This window comes from Tripterygium wilfordii, chromosome 8 (assembly GCF_013401445.1).
Source record: "Tripterygium wilfordii isolate XIE 37 chromosome 8, ASM1340144v1, whole genome shotgun sequence".
Lineage (NCBI taxonomy): Eukaryota > Viridiplantae > Streptophyta > Magnoliopsida > Celastrales > Celastraceae > Tripterygium > Tripterygium wilfordii.
This window is the reverse complement of record NC_052239.1, coordinates 4,509,408-4,535,151: the sequence shown is the minus strand read 5'-3', so window position 1 is coordinate 4,535,151 and position 25,744 is coordinate 4,509,408. Positions and strand designations below refer to the sequence as shown.

At 37.3% G+C, this 25,744-nt stretch overlaps 2 protein-coding genes and 1 pseudogene across 2 annotated transcripts; 1 reads left to right on the top strand and 2 right to left on the bottom strand.

The window, feature by feature from the left end:
• Positions 1–953: 953 nt before the first annotated feature.
• LOC120004516 (probable magnesium transporter NIPA4) lies at positions 954–9,936 on the bottom strand. The gene is made up of 9 exons (XM_038853876.1): positions 9,313–9,936; positions 8,320–8,376; positions 5,241–5,331; positions 5,001–5,161; positions 3,969–4,096; positions 3,735–3,872; positions 2,499–2,591; positions 1,642–1,747; positions 954–1,422 (listed from the first exon to the last, which is right to left on the bottom strand). The coding sequence occupies exons 1-9, from the start codon at positions 9,464–9,466 to the stop codon at positions 1,310–1,312; spliced, it is 1,041 nt and encodes a 346-aa protein (XP_038709804.1). The 5' UTR covers positions 9,467–9,936; the 3' UTR covers positions 954–1,309.
• An 8,736-nt stretch (positions 9,937–18,672) lies between these two features.
• Positions 18,673–24,262, top strand: LOC120003569 (magnesium transporter MRS2-4-like). Its single transcript, XM_038852587.1, has 2 exons — positions 18,673–18,927; positions 24,113–24,262. Exons 1-2 carry the CDS (start codon positions 18,673–18,675, stop codon positions 24,260–24,262), a joined length of 405 nt encoding a protein of 134 aa, XP_038708515.1.
• LOC120004584 lies at positions 22,568–23,513 on the bottom strand (annotated as a pseudogene).
• Positions 24,263–25,744: the final 1,482 nt, after the last annotated feature.

Genomic DNA, 25,744 nt, shown 5'->3' with positions numbered 1-25,744 from the left:
AGGGATTTAGCGACTCAGGCTACGACTTGTCCGATGTTATGGCAAAGGCGCAATGCTTTCATTCATGAGAATGAATTTATGAACTCGATGCTTTTGGCAAAATATGCTATTAGTTCTGCAAATTCAGACTCCACAGAAACTCCTCTTCCTCTTGGGCCCACTAGGGGTTCAGTTGGGCAAAAGTTGGAAGGTTGGCAGTCTCCACAGGTGGGTGTTTTTAAGGTTAACTGGGATGCAGGCATGTGCGGATCCTCGAACAAGATGGGTGCTGGTGTGATTATTCAAGACTCGGTGGGAGACATGATGGCAGCAAAAATTTCATCCAGACATTTTGTTCTTTCTCCTTCTTTGGCTGAGGCTGAAGTGGCCGTGTCGGCAGTGGAGTTTGCTTTTGATTTGGGTTTTAGAAGCATTATTCTAGAAGGGGATTCTCCTATTATGGTACAAGACATCTAGTCTGAAGCGGATTCTCTATTGAATGCTTGGAGTAGTACGGTTAAGGAGATCAAGAATCGTCTAGGTGCTTTTATGTCTTGGCAAGTAAATCATGTTAGGAGGTCTGGTAATGAAGTTGCCCACTGTTTGGCAAGGGAGGCTTTAAAGACTGGTGATGAAACTGTTTGGATTGAGGAAGGCCCAGCTTTCCTGATGCAGGCTGTCCAGAAGGATCAAAGACTCATGCGTCGAGCCTAATTCTTTGGTTCTTTTTTTACAGTTGGTCCCCTTTTCCTTTGTTGTAGTTCTTTTCCTTTGTTGTAGTTCTTATCTGATGGATCCATCCCGTTTCATTTCTTCTCGAAGTTGATACTTTGTACTGTGTGGGGTTGAGCTTTTCTCTCCCATGTGTAAGTTTGCCTTGCCAGTTATTATGGGAGTGTTATCCCAGGGAATTGCTACTGGTTTTTCAAAAAAAAAATGGGCTTTGGCAAAAAAATACACAAACACGTAATTCGTACCATCCGAGAGAATTAACCGCGATTGATAACATTTTTGGCAAGAAAATCCGCTGAAGTTTTGCCATACGGCACACCACATTGGTCTTGTATATCAAATGTGTTAAAAATTACAAGGTATTTTTTCTTTCGTATGAATTGGAGAGGAAATTGTATACAAGGCAGTGAACATGCTAAAGGTCGAATTGCAATGCCAAATAGAGAACAGATGAGGAAAAAGCTTGCCCTCCCTTTTCTGACAGTATCCCAGGAAAAAAGAGACGGAGAAGAGAGATTCATTAAACCTTAATTGGTTGATGTCAGAAAGTTCCCTCTCCAAGAAAATAAAAGCTCACAGAAACAAGCTGAGGTATGCATCAAGATGCTCTCAATGAGTCCTGCCGCCTAAGAGGGATACCTTCAGCACCAAAACCATCCTCTTCTGTGTGCTTAGATAGCCTTACAGACGTAGAACTAGTCAAACTTGCACCTGATTCCACGATGAAAATATTTAGAGGTTTAGGATATATTGAAAACGTATACAGTGAAGCTATCATTCACACAAGTGATTGCAATTAAGGAACCAAGTCCCCTTCCAATGGTAAAAGGCAGATACCATCATGGGTTCATGGCCTCCTCATGGATGACATGAGATGAAAGCATATATTTAAAATTGAGATCTACGATGACAATGAGATGAGGAGCATACCATCAGCCATATCCTTTGTTTTGTGAAGAAGAAAGGTTCCTGAGAGGATGGTAACAAACCCACACATCTCTGTGACAATCTGCGTTGGATTTTGCCTATCCCAATCCTGATGAAACAAAATCATAAATTCAACAGAAGGAAATTCAAGAGAACTCATCTTGAAGATGCAAATTAATAGGCAGACTTTGATAATGTAAGAGAATTGAGAACTATGCTAGAAATTGCCATGATTATCCCTTTTATGCTAGCAAACTGAATTACGTTGGTCAAATCACAATCGGCTCAAACAAACTGGGCCAAGAATCTTTGAGATCATGGAGTGAACCCAGAATTAAGTTGCACTGTGATTGGTGGTTGGTGGCTTGGTGCAAGCTCTGTCTACCGAAATCTTCATACAGTAAGCACATTTATAAGTAATCTTTAACAAATGTTGCCTATCACATTGTGTGCAAATTACATAAAGAAATGACAAAAAAAGGAAAAACAAATTGCGTTATATTACGAATCAATTGAACAAAATTGCACCTTAACTGAAATCGATTCACTTTTATCATGCTTTATTTCAGAGAAAATTGATTAAAACGTAACCTTATGTGCATCAGCCATATCAACTGTATCCATCATCAATTTATTCTTATAAAATAAAGAGCAGTAAATAACAAAGAATCCCAACAGGCCAACACTATGAAAAATTAATGAAAGGTTTGCTCATAATCCAATAGCCAAACCCACATTTCTGTATATGGGGAGACTTTCAAGTTAAACAGTTCCTTAACAGGGAAAAAAAAATAATGGACCATACTTTTAAAAGTAATCTACATAATATTCTATTTGTACAAAATTATTAAAAGGTTTACCTTAAACATGATAATACTAGCCAAAATGGTTAGTGTGGTGAACATAGCATAGTATATGGGAGATACAACGGCTGTATTAAAAGTATCAAGTGCCTGCATTGAAGGACAAAAACAGGATTAATAGGATGAAACTAGAGAAAAATAACAAGAAGCAATTTGGTTGAAGAAAAAGAAGCAAGGGGAGCAGCTGCAACTTAGAGATACAAAGAAAGAAAAGGTAAAATACATATCCTAGTGCCAACAAGTATCCGGATGAAAAACTTGAAACAATAGATCATACCCTAAACCTAAACCGAATGTTCATCACGAGTCGTCGAGCTTCTCTAGAAGTCAATGCATTGCAAGAGACAAGGAGGGAAGATTAAATTAAACTACCAAGCTACAATCCAATGGTCAATCACTACAAGAAAGCTTAACAATTAAATCCACAGACAATTCCGCCAAACAACATAAAGGCATAAATTAATACAAATAAGTCTTGATTGATGCCTATCAAAATAAAAAGTCTTGATTGACCAAAAAATTAAAGGAACACATTTTTTCTGTTAGAAAATGTTGTTTATTAGTTATTTTTAGGGTGGTAAGAGTATTTGAACCTTGACATGTTTGGAATTAAAGGAACATCCTTAAAAATCTATATACACTGCGGACTTCATAGGATTATGGCGTGGTTTTAAACTCTTAAGCAAGAGAAAGAAATAAAAATAATCTATAACCAAAAATAGAAAACTGCAGAAAGTCAACAATATCCTAACTGTGATGACCCATACAGATGTACTAGAAGATGGCAGGTAACCATTGCAAGAGCTTCTAAGCTCTAGCAGTGGCTCTGACTTCAGGTTGCTAGATTCAACATTGTTATGACACCCCCTCTTTCTCACCCTCACCAATAAGTCATCACAAAATAGTTCTGTTGATGCACTTCTGCGTCACCATTTCACGATATGTGAAACTATCAACTACGAAACACAGAGTCAAAGTTTGCTGACATAATGAATCCATCCTAAAACAATATTAGATATCAAGTTCAATCTTCAATCCGCCAGTAGGCATAAACTCAGAAAATATAGCTTTCTAAGCTTCTAAAGGTGTTGCATAGATGAGCGACGACAACCACCATTGTCTAAGGACGTAGCAACAAAGGTTCAAATAAACCACAGTAAAGAACATTACTTTCCCAAATGGATAAAAATTTCAAGTAGATAAAAGTAAATGGAGACAAGAAACGACCGGTACCTTGTTCAAATAATTCATTTGTGTGAGCACACACATGACTACAACAACAGTGAAAACCCAAGTTTGTGGATATATTAGCTGATTCGTTCCCGACAACGTTAACTTCAATGCAATGCCAAGGGCTTTAACACTCATGACCTGTCAAATTACGCTCTCAGAAGTGGAAAACATCGGAAGAAAATAACTTTGGCAATCAACCTCAAGAATTATGTAAAACCATATAACAATACATACCGACAAAGAACCTACAAGGGAACAAACTCCAATAGAAACCATTATGTGTGTCTGCCCATATTCCGGGATAAAGTGAAATATTAGTATAAAAACAGCTGTTATGACCACAGCGGCATACAATAGAAAGCCTGCAAAGAATGAGATGGAGCATAAGTAAAATTTATTGAGCACAATCGCTTACAAATTGAAATATTATTATAAGCATAAGAACCTAAAATAGATTAAGACTATTTGCACTCCGAACTTAAATAAGTACACCCCATTCTAAATAAATCCCAACTAAAAACATAACATTCATGAGTACACCCCAATTTCAGTTTTTTTAAAATTTTGCAAACTGCACCCCATGTACATTTATTTTTTCTCTCTTACATTTCCCCTTCTCTCTTACATCTCTCTATCCTCCTTGTCTACGGCGGGAGGAACCGGTATTTGTTTCATTTCTCCAACCCAAAACAGATTAATTCTGTCGATATTTTGACAGATTTACAGCTATCTGTTTGTGGAATTTACTCTGATAAGTTTGCATTTACTGGTTTTCCATTTATTGCCTCTTGTATTCCAAACAAAGGGATGTATTGCTGGCTTTTAGTTGTGGAGAGACATTTGAAAATTTCTCATTTCTCTAGCATTTATAAGAAAGCATTGTTACTTTATGTGTGTTTTCTGTTTCAATATCTTAATATAGAGTCTTTGTTTGTTTGGTCATTCTCCGGTGCATTGTTAGGTGAATAGGTGGTGGAGTTTGTGGAGGTGGGGAATGTGTTGGGTTTTCATTGAGGAAGGGTCAAGCAATGGGATAGGTGATGCTCTGTCTCTGTCTTTGTAAGGGAAGAAGGAGTCTGAAGGGAAGGAGGAGACTGAAGGAAAGGAGGGAAACAAAACGGTAGGGTCAAGTGGGGTGTGATTAGATGAAGGTTTTTTTGAGTTTTTAGGGTACTTAGATAAGTCAGGGGTGCAAATAGTCCTCATCCGTAAAATATGCATGAGGATGAGAAAATTTTCGAAGGATGAGAAGAAAAATGGATCCACCTGGCTCTGTGGCAAGGTCCCAAACCTCTGTGACAGACTCAATCTGACGTTCTTGAGGGGCATGCAAAACAATTGTTGTCGACCCGACAACACATAGGACACAACCTAGAATTCCAAAAATGTGTAGCTTCTCTCGTAGCATTATATGCGCAAGAACGGCACTGCAAAATACACCACCCTGAGAACATGAAGAATCGATTAATGAAACATTGTATGAACATTGTATGTGCACCTTTCTACCTGATTATTATGCTGAGTGCACCCAGAGGAGTAACTAGTATTGCCGGTGCAAATGCATAAGCTGCGAAATTAGCAATCTCTCCAAAAATCACTGTCAAAAAATAGAAAACAAAAAATGAGCATTTTTATTTTAATCTATAGCAAAAATAGTTATTCATTATTTAAAAAAATATGGATTATTAAGTGGTTGTATTTCCATTCCAATCCTTCTCTTCTTCTTCTTCTTCCTTTTCTTTTCTTCTTTGGTTTGGTTTTTTGAGACAGGGGTGAGGATGGGGATTTTACATGGTAGTTTGCACACTTACGAAGTCATCCCAAACCAATCCATGGTTAAAAGCCAAAAAAAATGGGTGTCTCCACTAACAACTGAGATGATTTCAGGAAAATATATCAATATTACATCTTTTGAATCTAGGACCAAATGAATGTATTTATTCCTCGGACCTCAAAATACATATAAGTCTTTCACGACCAAACACAATGACATAAGCACAATGCATTGTACCATGTGAGAGACACAAAACAACGATATGGAAGCGAGGTAAACTTAGATTTATTCATACTATAAATATAAATGCACTTTCAGCACCCAGTTGATTCAATTGTAAACAGGAAATGTTAAATTTCCATAGGCAACCATTTCATGCTTCGACCAAGCTACCAAGAGATTCTTATATGTCACTGATAGAGTCCCACATCGGTTAGGAGAGGGGAGGAAGTGCTGTATATAGGTGAGAGGTATTCCCTCTCCTTAGTAACCAAGCTTTTCCCATAGAAGGGCTTGGCCACAACCCCCCTTGGGCCTTGGACTGCATGGTATGGGCCAGGCCCAATGGCCTGTGGATGGGTTGGGGCTTGGTTATCGAGTGATGGACCTCTCGTTCTATCATTGGTATCGGAGCCCTCGTTCCTGCCCTGTGGGGAGCTCTGGTATTCATGGGCCTTGTGCCCCTGGCCCTTGGGGCCGCGTCTGCGGAGTGGCCGGCCTTGGCGTTCTGTTATATGGGGCCGAAAGGATAGGGATAGGGAAGGGTCCCGAGTCCTGAGTCTGAGTACCCTGCCATGGCAGGCCAAGGTGCTCGACCAACGTGGACGTTGGTCTTGAAGGGGTGGGTATTGATAGAGTCCCACATCGGTTAGGAGAGGGGAGGAAGTGCTGTATATAGGTGAGAGGTATTCCCTCTCCTTAGTAACCAAGCTTTTCCCATAGAAGGGCTTGGCCACAACCCCCTTGGGCCTTGGACTGCATGGTATGGGCCAGGCCCAATGGCCTGTGGATGGGTTGGGGCTTGTTTATTGAGTGATGGTCCTCTTGTTCTATCATTGGTATCGGAGCTTTAGGGGAGGAAGTGCTGTATATCATTGTTCTATCATTGATAGAGTCCCACATCGGTTAGGAGAGGGGAGGAAGTGCTGTATATAGGTGAGAGGTATTCCCTCTCCTTAGTAACCAAGCTTTTCCCATAGAAGGGCTTGGCCACAACCCCCCTTGGGCCTTGGACTGCATGATATGGGCCAGGCCCAATGGCCTGTGGATGGGTTGGGGCTTGGTTATCGAGTGATGGACCTCTCGTTCTATCATTGGTATCGGAGCCCTCGTTCCTGCCCTGTGGGGAGCTCTGGTATTCATGGGCCTTGTGCCCCTGGCCCTTGGGGCCGCGTCTGCGGAGTGGCCGGCCTTGGCGTTCTGTTATATGGGGCCGAAAGGATAGGGATAGGGAAGGGTCCCGAGTCCTGAGTCTGAGTACCCTGCCATGGCAGGCCAAGGTGCTCGACCAACGTGGACGTTGGTCTTGAAGGGGTGGGTATTGATAGAGTCCCACATCGGTTAGGAGAGGGGAGGAAGTGTTGTATATAGGTGAGAGGTATTCCCTCTCCTTAGTAACCAAGCTTTTCCCATAGAAGGGCTTGGCCACAACCCCCTTGGGCCTTGGACTGCATGGTATGGGCCAGGCCCAATGGCCTGTGGATGGGTTGGGGCTTGTTTATTGAGTGATGGTCCTCTTGTTCTATCATTGGTATCGGAGCTTTAGGGGAGGAAGTGCTGTATATCATTGTTCTATCATTGATAGAGTCCCACATCGGTTAGGAGAGGGGAGGAAGTGCTGTATATAGGTGAGAGGTATTCCCTCTCCTTAGTAACCAAGCTTTTCCCATAGAAGGGCTTGGCCACAACCCCCTTGGGCCTTGGACTGCATGGTATGGGCCAGGCCCAATGGCCTGTGGATGGGTTGGGGCTTGTTTATTGAGTGATGGACCTCTCGTTCTATCATTGGTATCGGAGCCCTCGTTCCTGCCCTGTGGGGAGCTCTGGTATTCATGGGCCTTGTGCCCCTGGCCCTTGGGGCCGCGTCTGCGGAGTGGCCGGCCTTGGCGTTCTGTTATATGGGGCCGAAAGGATAGGGATAGGGAAGGGTCCCGAGTCCTGAGTCTGAGTACCCTGCCATGGCAGGCCAAGGTGCTCGACCAACGTGGACGTTGGTCTTGAAGGGGTGGGTATTGATAGAGTCCCACATCGGTTAGGAGAGGGGAGGAAGTGCTGTATATAGGTGAGAGGTATTCCCTCTCCTTAGTAACCAAGCTTTTCCCATAGAAGGGCTTGGCCACAACCCCCTTGGGCCTTGGACTGCATGGTATGGGCCAGGCCCAATGGCCTGTGGATGGGTTGGGGCTTGTTTATTGAGTGATGGTCCTCTTGTTCTATCAGTCACCATGTGGCAGTTTGAAGCACGCAAACCAAAGGCCAAGGGCTTGTACTCGTAGGCATAAGTATTATCCATATCTTTTTCATTTTGTAACTTCAGGCTGTGTCAGGTCTAACTACAAGCCAATCAGGTACTAAATCGCAAAACCAGCGGAAAGTCTTCTCTTTTCTATGGGCACAAATATTCCACATAATACCCTGGAATCATGCTTTCATAAACATTAATAACCAATTCTGTCTTCTATTTCCAAAATAGATGCATTAACCTATATTCTATAAATGATATAAACCTACTCTTCGTTTTATTTTTTGGGGAAGACAAGATATAAACCCGGAAAGCATTCACTAAATGAAAAAGAGAAACAGAAAACTCACTAGTTATCATGCCCACCCACCATAAAGGTTCATACAAGTAAGAATAGCCTCCAACTCCTGTCAAACAAAATTTATGAGAACCTGATTTCAGTCAAATCTGTTGCATATAATAAAATTACAGTTTCACAATATTACATTACAAAGGAATCATTTTTTTGCAAAGTTATTAGCACAATTGCTGTCATCACATATGTTTTCAAGAGGGTAAAGATAAATTACATGGCAACTCTTCAGTTGATCAGAGAAGGTAATACAAAGTTACAAACCCATTGCACAAGTAATCACCACATATATAAACACAAAATTTTACTTTAAGCACATATATAAACGCAACATACGATGAATAAAATAAATATGTACAGCCATTCCAATCCAATTTCATTTGTTCAATAGTATCTATTCTGGTGCATCAAATGCAACTATTTCATCCCAAGAAACGCTTCCTTCATAAGTGATCTCAATCCTCTAATACATATGTTGATGACTTGTTCAATCTCAAATCTAACAATAGAAAAGTAACAGCGGAACTTGCCACTTAAGCCAATCATTTTATCTCTTAGAGTAGAGGAGCACAATATATAATCCTATTGATAACTTGATGGACGTTTATGAGGTCTAGTGGTGAGCTGCTTATGTGCAAGTGTATTGGAGGAGCAGAAAAGCTCATGTGATCTAGTGGTGACCTCCTCTTTGTCACTATTAGTTTACTAGATGCAAGTTTCATTCCCCATCTTGCCAAAAACTGATAATATACTTAAACCATAAAAAATATTTTAAAAAAAATAAACTTGAAGGAAAGTTTATGATTGCGATTGCAGTATTTAGCAACCAATAGTAAAAAACAAAGTAGACCAATAACATCAAAGTTCCATTAGAGTAGATCCAGTCCACTAAACTTCCCTACTAAGTCTACAGAATCGAAATAATTGACATTTTCCCATTTCGGCCTGAACTGTACTAAATTTCACAATAATGATAGCAAATATTTGATACCTGCCCTGATGCCACTAGCACCGGCTTTCTTGAGGCCCTTCTTCTTGACTATAAAGCTTGCACCGATAAAGAAACTCGAGGAAAGCGCCAAAACTAATCCCTTAATATTGTCAGAGGACATGCCCTCGCGCCAGCTCTGAGGCTGAGACGCCATGGCAAGCAACCCACTAGTAACTGAAAAACCCTAACTTCGACAGACAAATCTATCAAATATCACCATAAATCACGGAATTCCAGACTCGGTGCCAACTAGGACCGAGCCGCAATGACGAGCCGACTGAAAATGCAAAAACTCGTAGTGTTTCTCAGTCGGTTCTCAGTAGTACGGAGTTCCTCGAAGACCAGTAAAATCGGTGTTATTGAACTACAGATTCGTCTATGGACTCGGACAGAGCAAGACGAGCGAGATTGCAAGAATTAGGGCAGAGTATTTACAGATGAGTACAAACTGACTCGGATTGGACTCAGGGGGAGGTGAGTTACGATAGAGAGTGGATCTAAGCGAGCGGAAGAGAAACTGAGGATCGCATCCGGCGCTTGAAGATCTGTGCGCGAGAGGGAAACAGACGGTAGGGGGGCAAGCACAGCTGTTACTGACGTTGCTTTTCCTTGGTCGAGAGGGAGAGAGATTACCAAATAAGGACTCCTCTCCAACTCAAAATAAATTTGATGAGTGCACTCCATCTTTTTCTAATTCACACCATCGACTAATTATTCATGTTTCTCCCCTTTTTATTTTTATTTTTGTTTTTTATTGTTATTGATGCTCATTAAAAAGAAATTAATGGTTTCTCACATGTATTTTTTTACATAAAAATGAAATTATCTTGGGAATTCATGGAGATAGATAAGACATAGGATCTACAACTAAATTTACACCACCTGCTCCAACGTTATAAGTTTACACTAAAATTTTCCAAGTTTACATCCATAGTTTAATGGATAGCCCAAAATACCATTTTACTTGTAAAATATGAAATATGAATCGAAAATGACTTATATCCCTAACATTTTCGTTTATAACCGGCCATAACAGTGTTACGTTATCTAATTACATTGAATTTTGTTATTACGTTATCTAATTACGTTGACTTTCATTATTACGTTGTCTAATTACATTGACTTTCATTATTACATTGTCTCATTACATGTTATGCCTGAATTTGTTAGGGACACGTAACGCTCCCGAATATGAATTCCTTCTTTATAAGTTGTTGTCTTCAATTTTGTAAGTGATTCCTTCTTCACATCCAAGTTCAATCCATGTTTCGACAACTAAGACTTTGATCTACTCAAAGATGGAGTGTTATTTCCCAAGTGATTCTCCCAAGAATCGAGACTGGTGAAGCAGATTCAAGCCTCTCAATATGAATGAATTGACCCAACTGGATCTTTATCACCTACTAATGATTTTGTTGAGCTTGATTTGTATTTTTGTGTTAAATTGTGTAATTGACGTAATCAGTTAACCATGTCCACTTTTTGTTTAAAAAACGATATAGTCCTATGATTTTTTGTTACAAAAACCGAGATGGTACTATTGATTATTGATAACAAAATCGGACGATCAAGTTGATTATTGAGAAAAAAAAAATTGGGATGGTTGTGTTGATTTATTTTCATTTAAGGGCATATTAAACATTTCATACAAAGATATAGATGTAAATAAAAAATCCTAAAAAATGTGTAAACTAAGCACTTTTGTGATGTGTAAATAAATTTTCTCCAAAATATATTTGATAAGTGCACTCCATCTTTCCTAATTCACATCATCGACAATATTATTCATATTTTTCTCCTTTTTATTTTTGTTTTTTATTGTTACTAATGCTCATTAAAAAGAAATTAGTGGTTTCTCACATGTTTACATAAAAATGAAATTACTTGGGGAATTCATGGAAATGGATAAAACGTAGGATCTACAACTAAAAATATTTTTGGTATTTTGAATATTTATCTTTATATTTTGGTTAGCTTGTGATAATTGAGGGTAATGGTTCAACCAAATATTTATCACATTACATATATCAAAAATTGGATTATATTGTAGTGTAAGTTCAATTTTACACATTAACATTTGGCACTATCAACATACACATACATAGAGAATGGGGTGATTCAAGTATGTCTCAGGATTTGCATGGACCAAACGTAGATGACTCTCGTTGCGGTGAAAAAAATGTTGTTAAGTGTCTCATCCATGATAGTATAGTTATGCGACAAGCTCTTTATTAATTTTTTAAGAAAAATTAAGTATTTTAGTGTTAAAAAATTTTATAGTATTATATTTTATAAGAAGTTTTAAATTTTTATGTATTTAGTTTTTAATATAACCTAAAAAATTATAAATAACAATTAAATATATATTAGACTAATCAAATATTTCAATTGAAAAATGAATATAGAAAAAAAATGTGTTGTTAAGTGTCTCATCCATGATATCTATATCTATCTATACTTATCAATAAAGGAGAGCTCTAACAAATGTTTATCTTATTTTGACACCTAAATTACTATTCATTTTAGTTGGTTCCCACGTGGACTCCTCACCGCTCCTAAACTCTAATTCAAATACTCACGGTTTCTCCAAGCTAAATTGTCCAAAGCCAATAAAAAAGGCAAAAGAAAATATATTAAAAAAAACAAATACCAAAAACCACAGACGCAATGAATCGTCAGAAGAGGTATGAGAATTACGACTCTTCCCGTTCTGTTTTTGAATGCCTCTTCTCCTCATTCATGATTCGGTATTGATGCAGTGTGTGCATCAAATTGAACGGAGATTCATACCAATCTAGGTTAGTTTCTTCAGTTCACGCATATCTTCTTTTAGGGGATTGAAAGCTAGGCCAAATCAGTTTTTGGGTTTTTGATTTTGGGCACTACAATACCTCCTCTCCTAGCTGCCTTTGGATTTCCATTTTCAAATCACAGTAGTAGCTCCACCGAACTGAACTTCGTCGGGATCTAAGGGTGTTGGTTCAGCTCTCGAACGACATAACCTGATATGAACTTACTTCTTCATATAATTCTTTTTCCTTTTTTCCGCTTCACAATTTGTTGTAGTTAAAAAATATTATTTAAAATTTGAGTTAGGCATAAATTAAGCTTATTTGTTGCAGTCTACTCTTTAGATTGCTTCAACAAATCTATAATTATTTGATCTGAACTTGCATCTCAAATTATTGATGTTTTTCTTATATAAATTTGACTTATTTGTTGAAATTTCAGTTTGCTTTGTGATTTGGTTTGCATATGACGCTTGTGAAGTGATACATTAAGCATATGTTTCGTTCCTGTAGAATTGAAGATAATGTTTTCGTTTTCAATTTTAAGTTTGGGTTTTTAACTATGAATACTTTTTTTTGTTATGGTTTTTAATCCTTTGTAGCGGCTGAGAAGCTTTTCAAGAGAATATTGAAGACATTTGAGAAACCTAAAGGAAGCGAATTTGGTAAGAACTACAACTTGTCTGTTATCAACAAGATAAATAAAAACGAGAAAACTTGAAAAACTAAGCTTCAATGTAGAAACAGATGGTTGACAAATTAATTGTCGATCCCAATTTTAAAAAATTTAGTATAAAAAAAAACTTAAAAACTAACAAATAAAACTAAAAAAAAAAGATCATACCCGCATATCACCCAGGATCTTGACTTGTTATAGTTATGCAGCTAGCTCTTTATTATTTTTTTAAAAAATAAGTATTATATAGTGTTAGTAAATTTTTTAATAGTATCTTTCCTAACAAAATTTATGTTTTTATATATTTAGTTTTTTAATATAATCCAAGAGTAGGTTAAAAAAGTTTAATTTGGTCAAAACCCACCCAAATATCAACCTATTATCAGTGTTATCAGAACTGTCCCGGCTCGTTGATCGGTTCAACTGGTGTTTTTTGACAAAGTCGGGCCAGTTCTTGTGTTGACCTAAACAAGCAAGCGACTTGATTGAAGCCGTCAAAGGGACCTGGGTGAAGCTAGTGTTACTTTGGGTGTTAAGATCATAAGAGATGATAGTGGATTGATAATGACAGAAGAATTCTATGTTGAAAGGCTACTTAAAAGTTTGAAAATTATGATGTAACTCCTATTTGTACTCCATATGATGCTAATACTACATTATTAAAGGAGATGGTATGGTTCAATCTGAATATGCTCAGATTATTGGGAGTCTGATGCATTTATTGAATTTTACAAGACCATATATAACTTATGTTACGTGCATATTACAAAAAATAAAATCTATAATGGTTAAGAAACTTCTTATTAGATATTCCTTGGGTATGAAACCGACTCCTTTTGTGTCTATGCATTATAATTATCAGGCTGCAATAACCATTGCAAAAAATAAAATCTATAATGGAAAGAATAGACACATTCGTTTGAGACATGAAGTAATAAAGCAACTGCTTAAGAATATAGTTATCTTCATTGATTATGTGAAGTTAGAGATGAACTTGGCTGATCCTCTAACTAACCTTGGGAATGAAATTAATTTTTAAAACAACGAATGGAATGGGATTAAAGCCAATAATGACTAATCAATTGTGATGGTAACCCACCCCACAATCTCAATTACTTCTTTAATAGACAACCATAGGAGCACAAAAGCAAATACAGTAGCAAACAAAGAGACGATCAATTTATACCTATCAACGGAGGAGGATTATTCGAGGTAGAGGAGAATGATTACGACAGATAGAACAATAGTCGAAAACCCACGTCGAACCCTTTTTTGTGAGAGCGAACCCAATCGATGAGTAAGCTTTCTATGATTCTAATATGAGTTCCATGTCTTTCTCTGATATTATTGCGGGTTTGTATGATTGAGATTGAGGTCAATCGTCCCTGTTCATAGCCATTGCGCACACAAATTTCTCTCTCCTGCATCATTTTGTGACCCCTTGTCTCTCCTCTCCAAGTATATACGTTTGGGAACCAAAACTGAGATCGTAAATTTGTGACTCCATTTGCATACTATATTGGCTTCACAAAATCTCTAAAATAGGTATACATATCAATGGTTATGGATATGCGTACCCTTTTGAGACCTCTGTTGGAGTTGCCCTCATAGGGTTTGTGGGATTGAGGTAGGGAATCTTATTTCTTTCTTAATTTTGATGAAGGGCAAAACTATTGCATATTCGATATTTCTGTTATGTGGATTGTTATGGGAGTATTGGCAATTCCTTAAATCTTGTCACTCTAAATTCTTAATTCCATTACAAATATCATATTTACTTATTTGAGCTCTATTTGTTTTTTTATAATGAGTTGATGGTACCTTAAGGCCTCAAACATGTGGATCCTCATTTGCCTTGGTTATGAGTTTTTGCTATTGATTTTGTTAAGATAACATGGGTTTGGTAAAATAATTTACTTTGTTTTTATGTATATCATTTTTATATGTTCTAAGTTTCTTTAGGGGTTAAACACATTCATTAGTTGTATTAAAATAACATTAAACCATATTTTTAAGCTGAGATTTATTACTCATAGTATTACATTATATATACATTTTTTTTGATAATTATATTTACAATCTAATTAGGATCCCAGATTATAATGTGAGTTTAATTTATTTAGTTATCAAAATATTGCACCATAAATATTATATTACTTAAAAAGAAAAAGAAAGAAAACCACTAACTGAAAGTAGGGATGGGCAATCGGACAGCCACCCTACACCTCTACTTGTATGCATTAGAGCAACTTTCACACCCTGTCCCTGCCCCAATAAAAACTCTCCTTGCCCCGTAGGACCCAAACCCAATCAAATCCGACTTGATTCGATGATAATCAACATTAACATTAATCAACCAAATCAATGCGTATAATTCAAAATGATCCAACAAAAAAACATTTATAATTCAAATTAATCAACATCAATATACTTAATCTAACGAATTAACTTTCCTAATATAAAATAATCAACATCAACCTTGATAAAGAAGCATTAAACATACATTTAATTATCAATAGCACAAATTACAGTAATAGAATGATAACATTGGAGAGTGACGTGATTTTAAAAGATAGACGGAAAATAAAGAAATTGACTTTTAAAGTTCAAAAGGATTTTTGAATGTACAAGGAAATTCAACTTAAATGTGGTTGAATGCCCACAATCTCGAACTTAAAAGCAAGCAGAAACAAAAGGATGACCCCAAATTACAACAAATAAACTTTCCTTTCTATTTTCTAACAAGGAATGCTCAAACGAAGAATAAAAATAAGCAATATTCACTTTCCCGGCTAAATGGTATTCCACTTTCGAGAATGTCAAAATATAACAAATCAAAACTCTTAGACCCCGTTTGAAAGAGTTTTTTTTACTAGCATTTATACTAGCAAGTATAAATGCTAGTTGTCATTCAAACACCATTTTTTGTGCACATATTCCAAGACATTTTCATCAGTATTTTATACTACTTTTACAATGCTACTAATTTGAAACATTCTCTTGCATTTGCGTGATAATTGTCTATTTTATCCCTATTAAATCTACTTATTTCCATTATACCCCGGCGATTGTCAAAACAATAATTTGTATACTATATAATTAATTAATTGTATTCATTGAAATTTTTATTTATGTTAGATAAATTAATTAATATTTATTTTTTTTCATTATTTTTATTAATTTAAGCATATTTAACTTTTATGTTTAAATACATTTATATGTCTACCCTACAACTAAAATGCTTAATAGCCTTGCACGTAATTTATCGTAATACGTACCGTTTCAAATGGAATAGAAGGACAAAAGCATAGATAACATCAGGAATTTAGGAACCAAGACAACAACATCAAGAATGGCTCTTAACCCTTCGATTCATAGTACACCTCCAATGAACTCCAAAACTAATTGGAAGTTGGGATTAATTTTATTCGGATGATTTAGTATCTTCCAATTTAGACTTAGGTCACCAAAGCTGTGGACTTTTGTTTTTTATATGACAAACTTGTTTGAATTTGTACAGGTAAAAGGAACATAGGAGATTTGGCTCTCACACTATAATGGTATACCTCATATTGTTAAATAATAGGCTAACGAAAGGTTGAACCTTCGTGCGTTCGATGTAAGGATTGTTTCTCCAACACAAAATAATGTTTTGCTGAATTATGGGTAGGTTTTTTGCATTATATAGGGATCCCATAAAATATGATCTGCATTTGCATATGTATGCCACAACCGATAACTGTGATAAATTGATTGTTAAATTTAGCATTTTGTGGAGAAAGAAATATTGGTACATATTAGAAAGAATGAAGGATGTCAAAAACATCTACTCGATCTCTTTATAAAATGAGTTAGTGTCAAGGATCATTTAATGTGGCATTTAATTTGGTTGAATGTATACATTTTTTTTCAAGCCAAGTGAATGAATCATGACAATGTTTGTTGAATACCATTTTGTTAGGCACGCCCAACACATCCCATTATGAAGGATGCATATTATTAAAAACATTTATGACATATGAATAATGGAAATGTGGTGTTTTTTTTGGTTGAAAGCTTTCACTTCGCAGCCATAAATAAGAATATTCTGTTGACATGACTGCATCAAAACATTTGAACACTTTTTCTAAGTTTCCACTCTATAATATTGTATAGACAGATATAGATGTTTAGGTATGGTGAAATTCAAAAAGAAAAAGAATCAAATAGGATATATATTTACTATCCAAAAATGTATTCTTTTATTTTTATTATTCCATGAAATTTTTTTTAAAATGTATTTGCATCTTGTAAGGCTTAAAAACTATATTTATTTCTTTTCAAAAAGAAAATTCTATGCATGTTGCTGAAAAACTCTTCTTCCGCAACCCAAGGTCCCTCTTAATGGCAGAAGAAGAGCGAGACGAAAATTTTGTCCTTCACGAGGCGGCCACTCATTTCAGAAAACTAATCGAACGCCTACAAGAAGAAGAGAATGAGAGAGACAGAGCGAGATGTCGCGGGTAGGCATCTACAGAAGGCTTCGCTCTAAGAATGTGGCAAAGCTATGACCACCATCGCCTTCTCCTTCTCATCCGTTGGTTGCAGATTCATCTCCGACAGCGGCCGGGCTACCATCATCAAAGGGAAAGAAAAAGGCGGGAGGGGTGAGGCTGTGGATGAGCATCAAGCGAAATGGAGAGTTGATAGTGAAGGAGTACGAGAAGAGTGAAATCATAAAGTGGGCAACCATCCCTTATAGGGATTTGAGGATCTTTTGCCCTGTATTCTCTGACTCCTCCAATATTCTTGGTAAGTTTCTTGTTTCCTTGTACCACAAGCTCTCTGTTTGATGGAATTCATGAGACATTATATGCATTGTTAACTGTTAGAGTTGGATGTGATGTGGATATGCAACTGTCACCTTCAAACTATCAATTTGTATGTTTATTTAGTCTGTTCGGTTGTTTGATTGGGCAACTGTGTGTACTTTTGCTTACTTTATAGTCTGGTTGGTTCTAAAATTTTTCAAAAAAGGCAGTTTTTTTAATTCTCTTCTCTTCTCTGCGTTAGGGTTTTCCTTTCTTTTGTTTTTCCATAGTCTTCTATAATCTATGTGTTAAAATTCTTTAGAGACCTAAATATATGTGTTTGATAATAGTTCTCTTTAGCCGTCCCCGCCTTATCTTTTTGATCCTTCAATCATTTTTCTGCTTATTTATCTGTTTATTGTGATTCTTTATTATGAGAAAAGGAAGTAAATGCTATCTCATACTATTGCAGGTAGGGAAAAGGCCATGGTTGTCAATTTGGATTTTATTATGGTTATAGTAACAGCTGAAGAAGTCTTGTTGCTGGATCCTTGTGATGACCCCCCTGGGCCCCCACGCATAATCCAAGGTCCAACTCTCACACCCACGAATGGGCCGGGCTGTAGCCAAGGCCCTCATGGGCAGGGATAGGGGGAAGAGAAGCCCATCCCATGAAAACCTTGGTTACAGTGGGAGGAAGGCTCTCCCACTTATATACTACACTGGCATGCCCACATCTTCCGATGTGGGATCATGACAATACCCTCCCCTTCTAAAGACCAACGTCCACGTTGGTCAGGCACCATGGCCGGCCCCTCCGGGCAGTCCACCCCCCGTGGGTCGAGCACCATGGCTGGCCACTCCACGGACGCGGCCCCAAGGTCGGGGCACTCGACTCTCAATGAAAGCACCAAATGTGATGACCCCCTAGGCCCCCACGCATAATCCAAGGCCCAACCCTCACACCCACGAATGGGCCGGGCTGTAGCCAAGGCCCTCATGGGCAGGGATAGGGGGAAGAGAAGCCCATCCCATGAAAACCTTGGTTACAGTGGGAGGAAGGCTCTCCCACTTATATACTACACTGGCATGCCCACATCTTCCGATGTGGGATCATGACAATCCTCTCCTCCAGGAGGTTCTTCCAATTATGGATCAGCTAAGACAACTACTTTCAGACAAAGGTCTAGAGTCGGTGCTCCCATTTGAGTTTCAGGCTCTGGATGCCAGTGTTGAAGAACTCGAGAGAGATGCTTACCCTATTTTGGATGATCTGGCCAGGAATGTTAGCACCAAGAATCTTGAACTTGTGCGGAGTTTGAAAAGCAAAGTTACCCGTCTGCTTGCTCGTGTTCAAAAGGTATGGTGGTTCTCTCTTTTTGTATGGTATATTTCTTATTGAAATTTGTCATGTCACCTCCTCATGAAGTCCAAAATTTATGAATGGAAGGAAGGTGGGTATATCAGTAATAATTTATTTCTAAATTTTTTCTTTCATAGGAGTTGAGCTTGATATGAACTTGAGCATGAGAAAACTATGAAAACTTGAAAAGGAAGAAAACATTCCGCTAATGAATACAAAAGGAAAAAAACGATTTGTATTCTTGTTACATTTTGAGATTTACTTAGATCAACCCTTGATTTTGTGAGGGCTGGGGCCAGTTCTTTTGTTTTTATCTTCTTCTGTTTTTTGGCAATGCATTTTGCTTGCAAATCCTGAGCTTTTTTTCAAAATAGCATCTCTGTATAATTTTATTAGGCATATAACACTCAATTCTATTTCTTTAGCAAAATAGCACCTTGCCACTGTTAAGAACGGCGGCATTATTGTTGTCATTCTCAATGTCGTCGTTAGCAATGGCGGCATTAACAAAAATGTTAGTCGGTACTTGTGGTAGCGGCATTGCACTACAAGTTCCAACCTTGAAGGTTGAACTGAGTCATGGACAAGATCTTAAGGCCTTCTTCGTACTCCTGGTTCTTCAGGAACGCTTGCCCACGTGCGTATAGCACTATAGCTACTTGTATGAGTGTACGATGACGAGACTAGCACGTACACCTGCGTTTCGACCAAATAAGTTATCATATTCTGCCAGCCACCGTATACCAGGTGAAAAATTCTATAACAAAAACAAAAAAGAAAAGTTCAAAAGAAGTAACGTCGCTTGCGGTTAATACAGTTGTTTTCATAAGTGAAATTAAGAAAACTGTGTGAATTGAATATTCCGTGTTTTTATAGGAATGTGAATGACTGAATGCTATACCCGATTATCATCATAGGTCATTGAGTTTCTTCTGGCAGCAGACCTATGGAATAGTGCACAATTGGTTAAAAAGGATATATACTATTACTAGCTCTTTTGATCATTGGTATTGATATGCCAATTGATCATTGGTATTGATATGCCAATTATATGCATATAATTGTGCATCAATTTACATGAAATCTTGCATTGTTTTAGAGTTGTTTTGGATTAATTCTGCCTAAAAAGTGTTTAATTTTGTAATTCAGGTGTAAGGGCAATCTTGGAAGAAAATGAGCAAATTGGGGAGAAAGGACCAAGAAGTGGAGACATTGAAGAAATCCGATCGATCGGATTTATGCCCGATCGATCGGAATCCACCGAATCAGAAATGAGACAGTGAGAAAATCCGATCGATCGGGAATTCATCCGATCGATCGGCCAGAGCAATCTCGCGATTTTTGAGGCATTTAATTGTCCGAAATTAACCTAAAGTCAAGGAAGGCCAGCTCAAAATGACATAGAAGTGTGAGATAAACGACTCTGGGTTGTGGGGAGTATAAAAGGGATAAGTTGCTAGGTTTTGAGAGGGGTTGGAACTTTGGAGAAATTCTCTCAAGCTTGGACGGCAGCCCTTGGGAGCTCAAACTGGAATTTCAGGGGTTTCATCTAATTTCTTCTCATTTCTTGTATTAAATGACTGCTAGTATGGATTTCAAGTTGTATTTCGTGATTATGAGGAACTAATCCTCTAACTAGGGGTCCTAATGGAACCCCTCTTTGAATGTTGAATGAACTTGATTGTTAGTCTTTAATCTCTCTTATTATTGTTGATTTTCTATGGATATACTTATTGCTTTCAAATGCTTGATCACCATTTGAATGATTTTTAGCTTGGGTTGAGACCGGAAGGATAGGCCTAAGGTTGCAAGAATCCATAGAAAACATAAGTTGAATGAACCATAGAAATATAGGTTTATGACTTATGCAATTGTTAAGTGATTTCCATTGATCTTAATGGGTTTACAATGTACTAATCCGAGTGTTAGGAATAACCCGGATTTATATTGAAAACACATTCGATGTATCTAGGAATAGAACATGGAATAGAGTGGGAAATTGATTGTCAACAACTAATTTGAGAATCGAGAGTTAATGAATCAATGGAGTTCAATTGGATGAGAGGTGGTGAAATTAGGAACCCTAGTGCTTAACTTTCTTGGAAACTAAATTGTTATTTGTGGTTGGTTGATTGTTAAAATTGTTACTTACTTAGTCATCTTTTAATTACTTGTTAGCATTGCATAAACTATAATCAACAATTCGCATTGCCAATTAGTGTAATAATTATTTGAATCGACTTTAAATTGAAATTGCCAAAATATCCTCGTGGGAACGATACTCTACTCATTCTTTATTACTTGTGCGATTTGTCCGCTTGCGAATAATTTCACAACAGATATATATGGTGAATCTGAACTGTAGTTAATTCACCTTCAATCAATATGGGATTAGCTTAGGATGCACATGCAAGAGTGTCTTGAGTTTTAGTGAAATGATAATAGTCCACCGTGTAATGTGTTGAGGATTAATGCCGTTGTAGTTAGCTGCGAGATAGTCGGCAAGTCACAATCTCTTGAAGGTTATTCACTTCTTCTTAAGACATGCATCATCACTTGAAGAGCTGAAGATTTAACACTCGTCATCACTTGATGGCTGGATGGAGAGAAGAAACATCAAGCTCCTAAAGTTTTTATTGAAATACCACTACTATCAGTAGCGGCATTTTTAAAAATGTTAATGCCGTCTTTTCAAACAACAACAAGGTGCTACTTTGTCAAAAAATTATAACTGGGCGTTATATGTCTAATAAAAGTGTACAGGGATGTCATTTTGAAAAAAAAAACACTCTGACTGTCAATTTTTGTAATTTTTATGTTGCTTCTTTCTTTTAAACGGGAAAATAAGCTTTTTAATAAGGCACAATGGGGGTGCCACCTATTTACAAGAGGTTATGTTGCTTCTTTCTATGACTTCTCTCCTTTTGAGGATTATGTCTTGCGACATCACTTATTCAGACGAGCCCCTTGCTTCTTTTTATTAATTATATTTGTGCTAGTATACACCAAGTGGTTGAGTTATTGGGTGCAACTTAGAGGTGACATGTTCAAACCTCAGACACAGCCTCACCACATATTATGCTGGGGAAGGCTATGTACATCTTGCCTGTCCCCATTCCGCCGACTGTCGGAGTTTTGTGCACGAGATTTTTTTTATCTATATTTGTGCTAGTATGTCTTCTTCCTGTAATCATAGTGCTTACCCATGAATCATGATGTTGTGTATGCACTGACTATAATAGGCAGCATAAGAAGAAAACAAAGTGGTTTTTTGTTGCATCCTTTTTGGAAAATAACTTTGAAGAACATCAGGAGCTTATTATAATTGGGAGTTTATAAGTTTGGAAGTTCAGAAGTTCTTAGTTGGGAGTCAAGTATAAATAAATAATCTACTTATAATAGTGTTTTTTTTTTGAAGAAATAATTTATGTTGCCACAAAATACTTGTCCTCAAATGGGTATGGTACATAATCCAAAAGCATTCTCACAACATCAGAAAAGTATAATGCTTCACTCTCCAGGAGGGACATATGTTTTCATACTTAAGTAAAACACAAGTGATTGAAAGCCTAACAATTTCGAGCTCAAAACAAAATTTTTTAAATAATGCTAGCAACCAGTGGGAAAATGGAATAGCTTAGTTAAAATCTGGCTTTTCTGCATATGTGCAACCAAACCTTTTGATGTTAACATTGGCAGCATAATTTCCAACTCACACATTCTTCAATTGGTTTCCCTTGAATCAACTGTGAGAGAATCCTCCGACAAATGCATCCCCTGCCCCATTTGTATCAACGAGTTTTTCTTTAGGTGATAGCATGACTGGGAACTTCACCCTGAGTAATAAGAGTAATTCTTTTGTACGTTCCAGAAGCATTGGGCCATTAGGAAATCTTTACAGCTATTTCTTCAGCATCATATGTATTCCAGCCACAAACTTTTGAGAAGGTTCTTTCTTTTGTCTCATTGCCAAAGACATAGTCCATATACGACAAAACTTTCTCCTGTGCATCAGAAAGGTTCATTGTGAATACCTTATTATTTACAGCCGCATGTTCGGCAACAAGCTGTATGGAGTCTGGTGATAAAGTGAGAAAAACTCAGTTATATAAAAGTACTTGGCTTTCTCAACCAATACCCAATTCTGGTCTCTTCAGATGCTCAGATTGTAGCAATTTGCAGCAGAAAGATTGGCAATGAGTTACCTTTCTCCACCCACAACACAACGACACAAGTTCCTGTAGCTGCAGACTCATCCTCATAATAGTGTGCTTTAACACCCGCACGAGTCGCGTTCTTCTTCATTTCTTCTCCAAACTTGTCCTTCCCAAATTCCCAACGCAACCCATATAACTTGTTGCACTAGGAATTTGAAGCACCCCCTGAGCAACTTTAATTGAATTTTGAGTAGCACCTTTCTCTATGTACTCCACGTTGTACTTGCTAGACATTTTTTCATACATTGGTATGTGCTTCACCTCTACAAGAATTGCATTATTCAATTTGATATCATACTTGTTCAAGAAGATGTCGTCATTAACAACAGCCGAGATATCCAAGAAGGGGTTGCCCATCCCCAACAGAATCCCCTTCGATGCCATTACAAGAAGAAAGGAAGTGTGAAAATTTACGGAGATTAACACAAGGGGAGGACTTTTTTTTTTCGTTGATGCAGATTGTAGTAGTAGATCTGTGTGGCGCTTAAAAGGGAAGTAGGAGAGTAATGTGTGGGGTCTCAATCTCTCACCAACCCAAGCAATGGTCCAACACAAGTATGGCACAATCTATGTATGATAGTTGCAGGATCTTTTCTTTCTTTGACAACCTACGCTTTTTTTTAATTTTTAATTTTTAATTTTGATCCAAATGTCACTATCATTTACAGAGCAGTCTTGTTTGCAATCTGTGACTTAAGGTGCAGTGAGGTTGTTTTATAGTAGTTTATTTGGTGATTACATTAAGCATAGCACAGATTTGGAGGGACTCTTGTCCTAGTTACCCCTATAATGGTGATTAGGCAATTAATATTTTTATCGAAAATTGGTTCTAGTCTGTCATCTTTTGCATGTTTCCTATTACTGTCTTGTGAGATAATAGCTGGACTCCAAGTATATGTTTCTTTCTAGTGGTGTATGTGCAATTATTCATTTATTAAAAGTGGTGCATGATTGTCTAATGTCAGGTAAGAGATGAAATTGAGCATCTTCTTGATGACAATGAAGATATGGCCCATCTATATTTGACAAGAAAGTGGATCCTAAATGAGCAATATGAGGTTGTGTTGGGAGCATCAGTTTCAGGTAGCATTGTCACTGTGTTGGAATATTTATAAACTTGTATGTAAACACTCAAGAGAGAATACTTCAAAGTTTTATTTCTCTGCACTATATCTTAGTGCTCTTTCTCTCTGTCTCTGTTACATGCTTCTTCACTACACTTTATACTAAGAGTAGTTAATTTAGATACATGAATTTCTTTATGACTCTCCTTATTTTCTAGGTGACTTTTCAATACTCAAGACAAGGATATGATCAAAACAATAAATAACAAGTTTAATTAGTCAACATTTTCCCCCCTTAAACTTGTTTCTGCATACGCCATTACTCCAAGCATTCTCCTCAACTTCTGAAAGACTTAAATTGAGAGAGGCTTTGTCATTATGTCTGCAACTTGCTTACTTGACTTCACATGAATGAGCTCCACATCTTTGGACTTCACATGCTCTCTTATGAAATGAAATCGAACATCAATATGCTTTGATCTTTCATGATGAACTGGATTTTTCGCCAATGCAATAGCTGATTTGTTATCTACATAAATCTTTGTTGAACCTTCTTGCTTCAACTGCAATTCTTCAAGTAATTTTCTCAGCCAAATCGCATGACAAACACATGAAGATGCTGCTATATATTCAGCTTCACATGTTGACAAAGCAACCACATTTTGCTTCTTTGAAGACCACGTAAACACAGCTTTACCAAGATAGAAAACAAACCCTGTAGTACTCTTTCGATCATCATAGTTTCCAGCCCAATCACTATCGCTAAATCCAGTCAACTCCAAATTTCCGGATGAAGAATAAAATACTCCATAATCAAGTGTTCCTTTGATATATCTCAAAATCCTTTTTGCCGACATCATATGAGAATTCTTTGGAGTCTCCATAAATCGACTTACCAAGCCAACACCAAATAATATGTCTGGCCTAGTGCAAGTTAAATATTGCAAACATCCAACCAGGCTTTTATAATAAGTTGGATTCACAGCTTTGCCTTCTCCTTCTTTGGTCAATCTTATGCCACATTCAACTGGTGTGTCAACTGGTTGGCAATCCTTCATGGAAAACTTAGTCAAGATTTCTTTCGCAAATTTCCCTTGAGAGATAAAAATTCCATCATCACCTTGTTGCACCTCAATTCCCAAGAAATAAGTCATAAGACCAAGATCGGTCATCTCAAACTCCTTTATTATTGAGCTCTTGAACTCTTCAATCATGGACAGATTACTTCCAGTGAATATTATTAAGTCATCCACGTAGAGACAAACAAACATAACATCTCCCTACACGTTAGTCTTCATATACACAGTATGCTCATAAGGACATTTAGCAAATCCACTTTGAAGAAAGTAACCATCAATTCTGGAATTCCATGCTCTAGGTGCTTGTTTAAGCCCATAGAGTGCTCTTTTCAATCGATGGACTTTATCTTCCTCGCCTTGAAAAATAAACCCAAGAGGTTGATCAACATATACCTCTTCATCAAGATGTCCATTGAGAAACGCTGATTTTACATCCATTTGAAATATCTTCCAT